The sequence below is a fragment of the Antedon bifida genome, chromosome 9, assembly GCF_963402885.1.
Source record: "Antedon bifida chromosome 9, ecAntBifi1.1, whole genome shotgun sequence".
Lineage (NCBI taxonomy): Eukaryota > Metazoa > Echinodermata > Crinoidea > Comatulida > Antedonidae > Antedon > Antedon bifida.
In genome coordinates this window covers 12215706-12229674 of record NC_136234.1, presented here as the reverse complement: position 1 = coordinate 12229674, position 13969 = coordinate 12215706, and the positions used below count along the sequence as shown (strand labels likewise).

The window sequence follows — 13969 nt, the reverse complement described above, 5'->3', positions numbered from 1 at the left end:
AAGGTGTAAGTGATCCTAATGACTTATACATTGACACTTTAACTGTTGAAGATAAAAATGAGTACTTTTATATAGACACTCTAAGAGATAACAATGACAAGAACGCTTGGTTCTATGATGTGTTTGTGGGAGGTAATGTGTTAAAGATGAAGCTTGACACAGGAGCTGGTGTTAACTGCATACCACTGGAAACATTTAGAAAATTACCAGGACATAAGAACATTAAAGTATATCATTCTAAAACTAACCTATATAGTTATAGTGATGAAATTGTAAAACATATTGGTAAAGTTACTCTAAATGTAAAAGTTGATAACATTCAAAATGATTATGACTTCTTTATTACTAATGTTGATGGTCCACCTATACTTGGATTGAAAGCATGTAGGGAGCTTGGTCTGATCAAACGTGGTAACAATATGATGTGTAGTGATAATGTGATAAATAATAAATATGTACATGCACTAACTAAAGATTCTTTGATTCGAGAGAATCGTGATGTATTTACAGGTTTAGGTAAATATCAAGATCCTTATGACATCAAGTTGAAAAGTGGTGTTTCTCCAGTAGTCCATCCACCCCGCAGGGTGCCACTTAGTCTGCATACCAAGCTGAAAGAGAAACTTGACGATATGGAGAAGAGGGGTGTGATTAAGCGGACAGACAAACCAACAGATTGGGTCAACAGCCTAGTGATAGTGGAGAAACGAGACGGATCCTTGAGGTTGTGTTTGGATCCACGTGATTTGAACAAGGCCATTAGACGTGAACATCATATGATACCGACCGGTAAGGACGTAGTGAGTCACCTGTCAGGTAAAACACTTTTCACTGTCTTTGACCAGAAAGATGCGTACTGGCAAGTTCCTCTTACTGACGCTAGCGCAGATATATGTACATTCAATACTCCCTTTGGACGATACAGTTTTCTAAGAATGCCATTTGGTATCTGCAGTGCTAGTGAGGTGTTACAGAAACGAAACCAGCAAATATTTGGTCATATACCTAATGTACACATAATATCTGATGATATGATTATAGCTACAGGTAGTGAAGCAGAGCATAATGCAACAATACAGAGGGTGATGGATACGGCCAGAGCGAACAATGCCAAATTCAATGGAAGCAAGCTCAAGTATAAACAGTCTGAATTGGTGTTCATGGGAAACGTGGTGAGTGCCGATGGACAGAAACCAGACGAAGAAAAGGTTAGAGTTATCAAAGAAATGCCTGACCCACAATGTAAATCTGACTTACAACGTATAATGGGAATGCTTAATTATCTCTCACAATTCATACCTAATATGTCCAATGTGAGTGCGCCTCTCCGGGAATTGCTCAAGAAAGATGTTGCATGGTTTTGGGGTCCAGAACAAGCAGAATCCCTGAGGCAGTTAAAGGCGTTGATTAGTAGCAAACCAGTCTTAAGTTTCTTTGATCCACAGAAACCAACCATTATCCAATGTGATGCATCATCCACAGGGCTCGGAAGCTGTTTGCTTCAAGAGGGTCATCCGGTTGCGTTTGCCTCTAGGTCGTTAACATCAGCTGAAGTTAATTACTCACAAATCGAGAAGGAGATGTTGGCGATCTGCTTTTCTATACACAAATACCACCAATATGTATATGGCCGAGCTGTTGAAGTTCACACTGACCATAAACCACTCGAAACGATCACACGTAAACCACTTCATAAAGCTAGTCCTAGAATACAACAAATGCTGCTCAAATTGATAAAGTATGAACTTGATGTTAAGTATGTTCCTGGAAAGTACATGTACATAGCTGATGCTCTCAGCAGAGCATATCCTGATAAGGTTGATCGTGATACCCAACCCCTTGAACAGTTGAAATATAGGGTGCATAGTCTAGACGAAATATTGCCCATGAGTAAAGCAAGAATTGAAGAAGCAATACGAGCTACACAGGCAGATGTGGTACTCCAAACTCTAATCCTAACATGCAAAAACGGGTGGCCTAAACATAGATGGGGTGCACCGGAGCAAGTTAGGCAGTATTGGCATCTTCGTGATGAGATACATGAAATTGATGGTCTTGTGTTTTTAGGTGAGAAGTTGATTGTTCCTAGCCAATTGAGAGCAGATATGCTGAATAAAATTCATGAAAGTCACCTTGGGATGGAGAAGTGTAAGGCGAGGGCCAGGTCTATTATGTATTGGCCAGGTATGACCAGCGATATAGAATCAGCAGTGTCAAGATGCCCTGTTTGTGTAAAGTTTATGCGTAGAAATCAACGGGAGCCGATGATTCCACATAAAGTTCCTATGAGACCATGGGCTAAGCTGGGCGCGGATATATTTACATTCGCTGGCAGAGATCATCTTATTGTAGTTGACTATTTTTCCAAATACCCTGAAGTAGTTACACTTACCAGCAAAACGGCTGGAGCGATCATCAAAAAATTAAAATCCATATTCTCAAGACATGGCATCCCTGAAACATTAATGACTGATAACATGCCGTTCGCTAGCTACGAGTTCAAACAGTTTGCTAACCAGTGGGGGTTCGATTTAGTGACGTCCAGTCCGACATATGCCAGAAGTAATGGGCAAGTTGAACGTTTCGTCCAAACCATTAAGCAACTCATGAGGAAGTCCGTTGATGAGGGAAGTGATTTTCATCTTGCTCTACTAGACTATCGTGATTCACCAATTGCAGGGTTGAATTGTTCTCCTGCTCAGTTGTTGATGAGCAGAAAGTTAAGGTCAACACTTCCAGTTACACATACATTGCTGCAACCACAAGTTATTGTCGGAGCTAGAGATTGCCTTCAGTCACGTCAACAATCTATGACAAAATATTATGATCGTGGTACACGTGTATTGACGAAATTAAGAAAAGGGGACAACGTGAGAATATTGAAAGGACGGCAATGGGAACCTGCTGTTGTGGATAAGCAACATGAGCTACCCCGTTCATATGTAGTGATGACCGAAGATGGAACGTCGTACAGACGGAATCGACAACATTTATTAAACACTCAACAACCGGATACTTTGCAGAAGGGCGTACCAACTTTGCAGAAGGTACCAGAAGCACCACCCTTACGTAGAAGTGATCGTGTTAGTCGTCCACCGGATCGATTGGATTATAAATAAATGTATTAATAATTAACTTCATTTCATGTTTATTTTCAAACCATCCTATAATGTATGAAACATATGAATGTGATCTAAAAAACAATTTAAAACATATGAATGTGATCTAAGAAACAATTTGAAACATATGAATGTGATCTAAGAAACAATTTGAAACATATGAATGTGATCTAAGAAACAATTTATGTTTAAGGAAAAGTAAAGATTATTTATTTATGAGAAATGTGATATATCGTGTCTAAGTCACTTTTGATATTAATTTTTTAAAAAAACTTTAGAAATTTATTTTGTTAGAAAAGGGAAGATATCACATATGTTATGTTAATATGCTAATTATCTTTGTTTGTTATTTGCTAATTATGCAAACTACGTTACGCTCGGTGAATTAATAAAACAGTTGAATTAAAAGAACCGTGTTGACGAGTCACACTTGTAATATGCTAATTAGGATTGTTAATTAGGATTGTTTACAACTCGTCATGGTTGAGAAGGTATTTTCACACAGATCGTGAGGAAGTTTTATGATTATGCATACAGAGTAGCCAAACAAGCGCGTTTTATTATGGGGTATGTTTTGATCGAAAACTTTGACTGGAAGTCAGAGGTATTTTTTGAACAAAAAAACGTCTGTATTTCAGTTAAATGATTTTTTTTTCGGCAAATTTTTGGTGATAGTTAATAACTATTATGATACTTCAAAATGACCCACCTTTTTTCGAAATCTGTTATTTTTTATCTTTTTGGAATTAGTCAAAGGGACAATACATCTTTAAATTCAGTCGTTTCTAACATTAGCGCTTAAAGTCAGTCGTTGCTAACATTAGCGCTTAAATTCAGTCGTTGCTAACATTAGCGCTTAAATTCAGTCGTTGCTAACATTAGCGCTTAAATTCAGTCGTTGCTAACATTAGCGCTTAAATTCAGTCGTTTCTAACATTAGCGCTTAAATTCAGTCGTTTCTAACATTAGCGCTTAAATTCAGTCGTTGCTAACATTAGCGCTTAAATTCAGTCGTTGCTAACATTAGCGCTTAAATTCAGTCGTTTCTAAAATGGAACCCCCGACTAAAACACTGGAATTAACACGACGAGTGCCCTTGTACTTTACTGGTTTATTTTTGTTGTTAATGATCCGCTAAGAATAATAGGCTACATTATTATTAGTCTAGTCTATATCCGAAAGGTATATTCTAATCTATGACATAAAAATGCTATGTTCGTTAAACCTGTTGTTTTTAGGTATAGCACTATATCCTCAACTACCACACTGTTGTGGTTTTGTGGGACAGGTGATGGTCACGTTTTCATTGCTGTCAAAACCAACAACATACAAATACATAACATCTACAGTCGACACGACACGAACTTGAGATACAGTAGATGGTTCGTTGCAATTATTGGCCTCATATTTTCATATTCCTGGATGAACCACTGATATTAGCACAGTATGGTTGAAATTGCCTACTCAAAACACTCACATCATCTATATCGCCTAACAAATCTTCGGGTTGCATGCAAACCGCCTGTGTTGACTTTCTTATTTTATGTCGTAGAACGAATTGCATAACCGCTAATTAAAGCATATTCCTTACTGTAACGATGTGATGTTTTCCTTCTTAATTATACCAATGGCTATTGTCTATCGAATTCTACTTTAATACTATGATTTCTTTTTACTTACTTTACTATGTTATTTTTGCCAGAGTGCAGAAAACAATCATATCATGGTTATAGTTTGACTAAGGCTGTAAACAACTAGGCCTGCACTTACTTGTAAGTTATTTTCAGTGGTCACGGCTGCACTGCCGGCTTCTACCAAAAAATGTATTGTTTTCTCTGTGTTAGCTGCTGCTCTCCAATGCCTGACCAATTGAGGGTAGACTGTGTTGAGTATGAGTGGACACTCGCACTCTCGCATGTCAATAGTATCTAGTATACTCTCAGTATTCCCCATACGGTCAGCAAAAGAATCATCGATGCTGTAAAAATTGAAAAAATAAAAACCATAATATTTATAATAAAATCTCAATTTATATTATACTTTACTATGATCAGAGAGAAGTGTGAAAATGTCTAAATCCACTTTTTTTAGCCATCCGATTCTCAGCCCAGTACTGCATATATTGTTATAATAATTATAGGATATAGTGTTCAAAAGTAATAGGCCTAGTTCAAAACACCTCATAGAAAAATACTTTAACATTTATCGTACGGTGGATATTATAGACATTTTAATCATAATTCATGTAGGAAAGTTGAGTTAAAGTTAATTCATTCATTCATAACATTTTAGATTGATTGAATAATTGATGTATATTCTTATATAATATTCTGTATAGTATTTTTTGATGTAGTGTATACAAAAACAAATTTAATTTTTAAATTGGACAATAAAAACTTAAACGCATTCATTAAGTTTAACAGAAAACGCCCTGTTGCCTACTATTCAGTCAATGGTGCCTAGGCGTTACTACACACCTAGAGTTCGATAACAAAAACAGTCAGGTAGGCCTACAGTCAAGCATTTTACACGCGTAAAGTAGTAAATTAATAATGGACCAAAAGGTATTATGATAATGAAAAACAAACGATTCTTTTCGTATTGGGCCTAGGCCTACTAGGTTGATCGGGTCAGTCACCTAAATCTCATTAGAGGTATTCTTACCATACCACTTCCTTCCTAACCAAACAAAAGATTAAGAAAGTATATTCCATGAAAATTAAATTTTTATTGGACGCTATTAACCAGGTATTAACTAACAATTAATACGTCACATGGAGTACAGTGGTTCTGGTTAGGAAGCTGGACTTCCTCATGACCAATAAAAGCGCAATTAAAAATCCCTCAAAATGTTAAAAATACTCTGTGCCTTATCTTGTTGGTAGTGAGTGCACTTTGTGCTCCAAATATATTATTACATAATCTAGGTAATCGCTAACAATCAAACTGATCATCAGCTTGTGCCATATGGTGCGGGGTCGATTCCCGGGTGGGGAGTATATTTTTTGCTTGCATTTTATTTTCTTTTTACCCACTTCTGTGGGCGACTTATTTTTAGGTTACTGGAAACAATGTTGTTTTGTATGTTTTTATTTACGTTAAATAATGTGATGTAGACTGGGTTTTTTCACATAAAAAAAATGAAATAAAACTATGTTGATATAGGTAATGCTACTATAACGAATAAATTATTATTTGTACATTATTCGGTTATTCAAAAAATAAAAACAAATTTTCCCTCGAGCCGGATTTGAACCAGCGACCTAAGGATAACAATGACAACTCTACAGTCCTCCGCTCTACCAACTGAGCTATCGAGGGATACGATACACAAAGCGCCTTTTGTAAATATATTTTAAAACTACCCGTATTTATTAACCGCTTTTGATAATAATTTACAAATCTTCTTAAGTAATAAGTTATCAATATCATACTATAATCTCCGGTTCTATAACTTTGTGCTCGAAAGGCTTCCAAACCGTATTGAAGCTTTTTTTTTTGGTGCACTTTTCTACACGATTTCTAGTTAAATTTATCATTACACACTATAGGTTGATAATGGTTACAATAGTCATAATGGTCTAGCGGTTAGGATTCTAACCCTCGCGGCATGTGTTCCATTCCTGATGTGAGGATTTTTTCTTAAAAATAAAAATACATTGGTAAGTCTATTTTGAAACGTAATATAACAAAATCTGTACATTTTTCGGTCAATCAGAAAATAAAAACAAATTTTCCCTCGAGCCGGATTTGAACCAGCGACCTAAGGATAACAGTGAAAACTCTACAGTCCTCCGCTCTACCAACTGAGCTATCGAGGGATATGATACAGCACGCGGCTTTTGTAAATATAATGTACACCTACCAGTATTTAACAACCGATTTTAATAATAATTTACAAATTAAACAGTAAGCATTTTTATTTAAAAAATTGTTTGTATTTGTTTCTATTATGTCGATTGCCTTGTTTAAAAACCGTTTTTTTAAACAATTTCAAACAAAAAAATAAAACAGTCCCTCGAGCCGGATTTGAACCAGCGACCTAAGGATAACAATGACAACTCTACAGTCCTCCGCTCTACCAACTGAGCTATCGAGGGATGGAAATACAAGCAGCTTTCATGAATATTAATAGTACCCTACCTTTACTTATTAACTGTCTTTAATAATAATTTACAGAAAAAATTTGTATTCATAAGAAATCCATAACATAAGGCTGTTGCGTATAAAATTATTCCATCACATATATAACACACAGTATTACTAACATAATACAATTATTAATCTAAAAATATGGGTACAAGACAAGTTAAGGTTGCTACATATGCAAAGGAACAGTGCTGATTTTTACGATAATATTTTACTAAAGGTTTTCATGACACGTAGTATCTATAAAGTCTAAAAGTCTGTTTGCGCATGCTCATATTACGTTTATGAGCGTGCAAAACGTTTCGACTCGACGCGTAGTTTCGCGTCGGTCATGGAAAGCGAAAACGTGCTAAATTTCTGCGTAGCAGCTATTTATATTCGCTACAGCAATTTGATTTCCCGCCTCATTGCTTGACCCGAAAGTTCATTGTTTGACTAAAAAACATTGGCCTAAGACGATCTAGGCGGGTTTATGGTTTTCGCTCTCTGCCGATTGAAATCATGTATTGTAGTCGACGATTGTATAATGCATAGTCTGTGTGTGATATATTGAGAAGCGTTATACTAATAATATAGACATTCGGTGTGTCTTCTGGGAGGGTCCTTTGTGTCATCAAAACTACGTTATACTATAGATGTTTTCGGGGCACTCACTTGCACTTTTCAATTTCTAGTAATATGAAAACTAGTCTAGATTCTAGACTGTATTTCGACATAATATTGGTAAAAAGATAAATGTTTTGACACACATGGCGTTTCATACGTATAGCAATTAATGGCGCGCAATAACTGCAGACTTATTAAAAACCTACCACGAACCTTATTATACTCCATTGGCTTGCTATTGATGATTTTCGCAAACTCATACGTCTTTTTTGGTTAAAGTCAGATGCGTTTTCATGTCCTTCCGCTTCTTTGGCATCTTCGTTTATCGTCACTGTCTTTTTGTTTTCAACTTTACCATCGCTGGATATTACTGATGAAAAGAGAAGTTTAATTTAATAAAAGCAGTGTCACTCATAATTGTATAATCTATATCTATGAATCTTTTTGGCAATTAAAAGCCAAATTATTACTCTTTTTTAAATAAAACCATATTGATATAGGTAATGCTATTATAACGAGCAACATAAAGGTAGCTGTACGTTATTTTGTTATTTAGAAAATAAAAATAATTCTCCCTCGAGCCGGATTTGAACCAGCGACCTAAGGATAACAATGACAACTCTACAGTCCTCCGCTCTACCAACTGAGCTATCGAGGGATACGATACACCAACCGGCTTTCGTAAATATATTTGACAACTACCAGTATTTTTACTTGGGCCTAATCGTAATAGCTTATGTAAATACGAGAATGTGATTGGTTGAAATGACGGCAGAAAGATTTGATTGATTGATTGATTTCTTTATTAACCGAGTCAACACAGATACATACAATGACAAGCACGAATGTGCGATACTCGGGGTACAGCAAAAGAAGCTGTAATGACTTCATAAGACCGGATGTAACGTCACATACACATCATTAACCTCGCTACCAAATACGGCTATACGGTACCATCTTCGAGACGTGATATGGCTGCATCCGGTTTGAAATTAAAAAATCCGGCTCTACAGCTTTGAGGACATGTCCCTGTAGTATATTCATGTCAAATCCCAGCTCAATACTACAACGAATAAGGGAGGAGTAGTACTTTATAAATCGCACTTTTTACTCAATAGTGTCCGGATGGAGGAGGAGGAGAAAATGAGTAAGTCCTAGACTCGGGTACCCAGAGTAATAAAACGAGATATACTATATATCATATTACGTATACAGTATATTTCACCATAAAGTTTAAGAAAAATAGGGTTCAACAGAGCTCGAACCGGGGACCCTCTGCGTGTTAAGCAGACTTGATAACCACTACACTACGAAATCTCTTACACCAAAAATGTGGGTTACACAAAGTTTTTTAATCCATTTAAAATTACAAATAAATATGGTAATAAGCACAAAGCAAAATAAACATGTGTAAAAGTGATAATTACCGATTACACAAAATAAGTATTTAAAAAAATAATAAAAATAAGATATACTGTATATCATATTGAGTATACAGTACTTTTCACCATAAAGTTAAAAACAAAATGTTTCGCCCGGGATCGAACCGGAGACCTTCTGCGTGTTAAGCAGACGTGATAAACACTACACTACGAAGCCGCATATAACAAAATAACGACGTGGTGTGTGTCACACATTGTGGCATCTTAATTAAACAAATTAATTAACAAAAAACAAATTTAAAAATCCGGCTCTATAGCTTTGAGGACATGGCCCTGTAGTATATTCATGCCAAATCCCAGCTCAATACTACAACGAAAAAGGGAGGAGTAGTACTTTATAAATCGCATTTTTTACTCAATAGTGTCCAGATGGAGGAGAAAATGAGTGAGTCCTAGACTCGGGTATCCCGAGTAAAAACAGTACAGTACAACCGACTCGAGTTAAAAGCATATCCCAAAAAGTAAAAAACTTATTTCCATTGGGGTCCAGAAACACAGAGAAACAAATTGCACAGATTCCTTATACTAAAAAGAGATTAGATTGAAAGTTAAAATCCAAAATGTAAAATACGAAATATTTAAAAGATATAAAATGCTTTTTTAAAAAAATTAAAAAATACAATTATTTTAGAGTCTGTTTAAAAGAGGTTTTTGGCTATGTATTGTTTTCTATCGGTTTCATATGCCATTTGATACCCCAGGGGAGGGAGAGTATAGAATATAGTTCTGAGAGAAAAATATAACAAATGTTATATTACATCTTGAAGCAGGCAAAATCTGTATAATAACTTCACCATGTACAAAATAAAACTAGGTCTACTCAGCGCCATGGGAAATTATTAATACCTACCTATATCTAACACTGGCGTTGTTCCTGGAGGTTTTTGTATTTGACGTCGACTTACCTCTGCGAAACATAAAATAAGCATACTGCTGTTATACATACACAGTAATCTGTCACAATAACACATTGTGTTCTATTATTGCTGAAAGTCAATTATTGTTACTCGTTATATACTGTAGGCCTACCTAAACTTACAAAATTCCCACTAAAAGTAATGGACCAATGACGTCGCGACGGATCATTCGAACTGTCGCTTGTGATTGGTTACGTTGCGCGTACGCCTTTGAGTTGCTTCTTAATGGGAACTAATGTTAATTTATCTTTACCTGGAGTGAATATTTCGTCAGTTGAAGTCTGCGGGGAAACAGCTCCGCGCCTTGATGAAGCTACGGACGTCGTCGAGAAATTCGCCTTGTGGCCTTTAATGATGGTAGTACTACCGGATGCAGTTTCCGAATGGTGCCCAGGTATGAAATCACCACCTCCACAGTGTTTACACTTGTGAGCTTGAGACTCTAGGAATATAGCTGACTGTTCGTGAAGAGTTTTCCTTTGGTTTGTCAAAAATAGACCGTACGCGGTTTCTTGCATCAGAGTACTACAAAAACGCAGGAATCTGCAACTTGTGATTGGAAGGCATTGGAAAGACTCTTCCCAATCTTCGGTAGCATCATCGTCCGTGCCTCTACAGAAACATTCAATCTGACCTTTCATTCGATTACTATAACCCTGTTGACTGGATATTTTAACGCTGAGTCTTCGCGTCTGGGTCGCATCTGACGGCGGTGTTGCGCACTCAAATACGCGCGTTTGCATAAGTGTTTGTAAAGAACGTCTGAGTTTGCGCGTGTTGCAGTTTGGCACGATCACTTCGAGCATTTTTCGTGTAAATGTCACACCAAGAATGGCTGCACATTTGACAACCATTTGTTCAGATGGTTTCATTCGGTCGATTCGTGCCATCAACATTCCTGTATAAAAGGGGAAAACACATTCGTGAAAAAAATTAAAAATAAAAGTCATCTATTGAAATCAAGTTTAATCGGATTTAAATATTTATTTACATACTTATTTTATAGTTGAAGAAATCTTTTGTAACTGCAAAGTTTACATCCAACCTACAGACGCAACGTAGATCAGTCAACGACTTCAAATAATGGCAACGATACACTCGGATGTGTTATAAATTGTGAATGATCTTAAGCTCTATCAAATCTCCACTATCAAACTTCATGTGTCCATATGACGTCATATCAATACCGTATTGGAGCACATCACACTAGTTTGATAGCCTAAAGAGAGCTTTAGTTCTTAGATTTTGAAATATACCTTTCATTGAATCTGGCACAGGTAACTTTGATAGCACTACTCCTGGTGTTATGATGCAAATCATTCCACCAACATTAAACTCGTCATCAAACATATCGTCATCGTCATTGGTAGATTCCATTATGTTTGTAAGTCTTTCCAACAACTGGGTACCTAACACAGGAACTTTCAAAGATCCAGAGTCCTGTTATTGAACGAGATATTTTAAAAACATGTAACGTCCTTATTTATTTTACTGATTGTTATTAATATTATTGAAAACATTTGAAATCAAGTTCATTAATTCAGAGGAAGGAGGCGGGGTTGATTTCGTAGAGCAAGGCTGAACCAATTTTATATTTCTCTATGGATAACTTCCATACAAATTCTCGCAAGGCGCGTCTCGCACTGAAATATTAGGCTTATGTGGTCTAGCTAGTGGTTCCATCAAATTTCATATCTAAATTTTGTGACATGGATAATGGTCTTACGACTACCGAAAATAAACTTTTCTCTGTAAGATCCTTGCAATATTGTGCGTAACAATGTATATATTGCTGAATAAATGTATTGATTGATTTTTGAAAGTATATTTTACCTTTACATCAAGACTGCCTCGTCGACTTCTGCTGTAACCACCACTACCAACACTTCCCTTTCTCTTTTGGATAGCTTCAATGCTTGCCGATATCTGAAGAGAAAATAATCACAGTGGAAACCCTCCTTTGGTGCACCCCAAAGGATACAATTGGAACCCGTGAAAACGATGAATAACATTTAACACTACTATACGACCAACCCACTATCACGGGACACTTCGAATGTGTCTTCTTAATAGGCCTTATTACTGCAACAGTAAAACCTCAAACTTCTGTCTTTTAAACATTTCTAATTAGGCCTATTGTTTAAACTTTCAATAACAAATCGAATGATATTTGTTTTCGATCTTGTTTAAGTTACCTACATTCTTTACGATTAATAAATTGCAGTGCATATGTAAACAAATGTTTATATATATATACTATTTCAACATAAACTTTTCTTACGTGATTAGCTTCTTTGGAGGAGCTGCTCTGCGATACAACTTGAATGTGCCCCTCACTTAACATTTCTCGTGTCAGTTGTTCACACCATGATGGCACTCCGTGACTTCGTTCTTTCAGCAATCTGACAAAAAAATCAATACTATAGTGTATTTTTGTATAGTTGTACAGTATATTTTTGTATTGTATAGTGTATTTTTGTATAGTTGTATAGTATATTTTTGTATAATTCTTTTATATTTTTATATTATGTTTGTTTTATATGTTTATATGAGGGCCCCTTGGTTGTCAGCATTTTTTTGGGGTCAGTATCCTCCTTGAATAAATAAATCAGACAACAGAAACAAAAAGTCAATTAAAACTTACTTGACCAATTCAATTGGAACTCTTTCAACGTCTAGAAGTTGGCAGGCGAGAGATGCCATTTGTTCAGATTTCAAACCACGTAGTCGAATCTTCATAACCATGTCACTGGCAAGAACAGCCTTAGCCGACGCAGTAGGCTGGTTCTCATTTGTGAACGGCCGCATGGATAAGACGCACATAACGTATGGCGTTTTAGATAAGTCTGTAAAGAAATCCCACGATTCTTTGTCGATATAATGAGCGTCGTCAATCGCGAACAGGATTGGTTGTTTTTTACTAAACTGCCTAACAATTTTCATCAGTAATGCTCTGAATTCAGTGATAAGTCTTACACGATCCATCATTAAAAACCTCGGGTTACTTGGCATCTGTAAAATACATAAATGATTCATAAAAAATAAAATAAATGCACCGTGTAATTATTATATTTAGGCTAGTTTGTGAAATCGTTAAAGGTGATACAATAAAGCACACACAAATAAATCACGTTTGATCAACCAAATTTCTTTAAAAGATCTTTGGAGAAATGCAGAATGTGACAGAGGGCGCTGTATTTAATATCTCGGCCTATATTGAAGATACAGATAACTCGAGATTTTATTACGCCTTTGTGACGTCACCAATATATCGATGTTCATGTAAATCAACAGGCATGGTCTTTTGGTATAAAGCTAAACAATTCAGGAAAAAAACTAGAAAATGATGGACTTTATCATGCAAGTTAAAGAAAAAGTAACATACTGTACTTGCAAAATATTTATCAAGCATTTTGTCAAGTAGGCCTAACAAACAATGCAAGTTGCTGCACTACCTTGATCATCAACAGGTCGTTTAACAAGCACAAATCGTCTCTTATAACTTCATTCTGTATGTGTTCCAACAACACGTGTTCACGCTCCAAATGGCTCTGGCATCCTTCCATTTCTAACAGCATTAGGACGAGGACTCGAACTGTGTAGTAAGGGGTGTTGTGGTCATTAATCGTCAATGCTAAAGGCAAACTTCTGCAAAACCAAGACATGACAAAATTACACACAGATGTTTCGTTACCGTTACATTTCGATGGTGATCTCTCGAGTCTAAAATTAAGTA

The 13969-nt window shown here is 36.2% G+C and overlaps 1 protein-coding gene and 4 non-coding genes across 5 annotated transcripts in view; all 5 read right to left on the bottom strand.

Annotated features, from left to right (window-relative positions):
• The window catches only part of LOC144852175 (adenylate cyclase type 10-like), a 117601-nt gene that overhangs the window by 76431 nt on the left and 27201 nt on the right, over nucleotides 1–13969 (bottom strand). The window contains exons 15-23 of the mRNA XM_078709926.1: nucleotides 13689–13881; nucleotides 12878–13245; nucleotides 12515–12635; nucleotides 12067–12159; nucleotides 11490–11673; nucleotides 10487–11131; nucleotides 10167–10223; nucleotides 8088–8244; nucleotides 4890–5097 (exon numbers count right to left, since the gene is read on the bottom strand). Coding sequence (XP_078566052.1) covers nucleotides 4890–5097; nucleotides 8088–8244; nucleotides 10167–10223; nucleotides 10487–11131; nucleotides 11490–11673; nucleotides 12067–12159; nucleotides 12515–12635; nucleotides 12878–13245; nucleotides 13689–13881 — 2026 coding nt within the window. The remainder of the gene's footprint in view (nucleotides 1–4889; nucleotides 5098–8087; nucleotides 8245–10166; nucleotides 10224–10486; nucleotides 11132–11489; nucleotides 11674–12066; nucleotides 12160–12514; nucleotides 12636–12877; nucleotides 13246–13688; nucleotides 13882–13969) is intronic.
• Trnay-gua (transfer RNA tyrosine (anticodon GUA)) lies at nucleotides 6355–6440 on the bottom strand. The gene is given in 2 exon segments: nucleotides 6355–6390; nucleotides 6404–6440. It is a non-coding gene; the product is annotated as a tRNA-Tyr (tRNA).
• Trnay-gua (transfer RNA tyrosine (anticodon GUA)) lies at nucleotides 6855–6940 on the bottom strand. Its single transcript is given in 2 exon segments — nucleotides 6855–6890; nucleotides 6904–6940. It is a non-coding gene; the product is annotated as a tRNA-Tyr (tRNA).
• Nucleotides 7134–7219, bottom strand: Trnay-gua (transfer RNA tyrosine (anticodon GUA)). The gene is given in 2 exon segments: nucleotides 7134–7169; nucleotides 7183–7219. It is a non-coding gene; the product is annotated as a tRNA-Tyr (tRNA).
• Trnay-gua (transfer RNA tyrosine (anticodon GUA)) lies at nucleotides 8447–8532 on the bottom strand. Its single transcript is given in 2 exon segments — nucleotides 8447–8482; nucleotides 8496–8532. It is a non-coding gene; the product is annotated as a tRNA-Tyr (tRNA).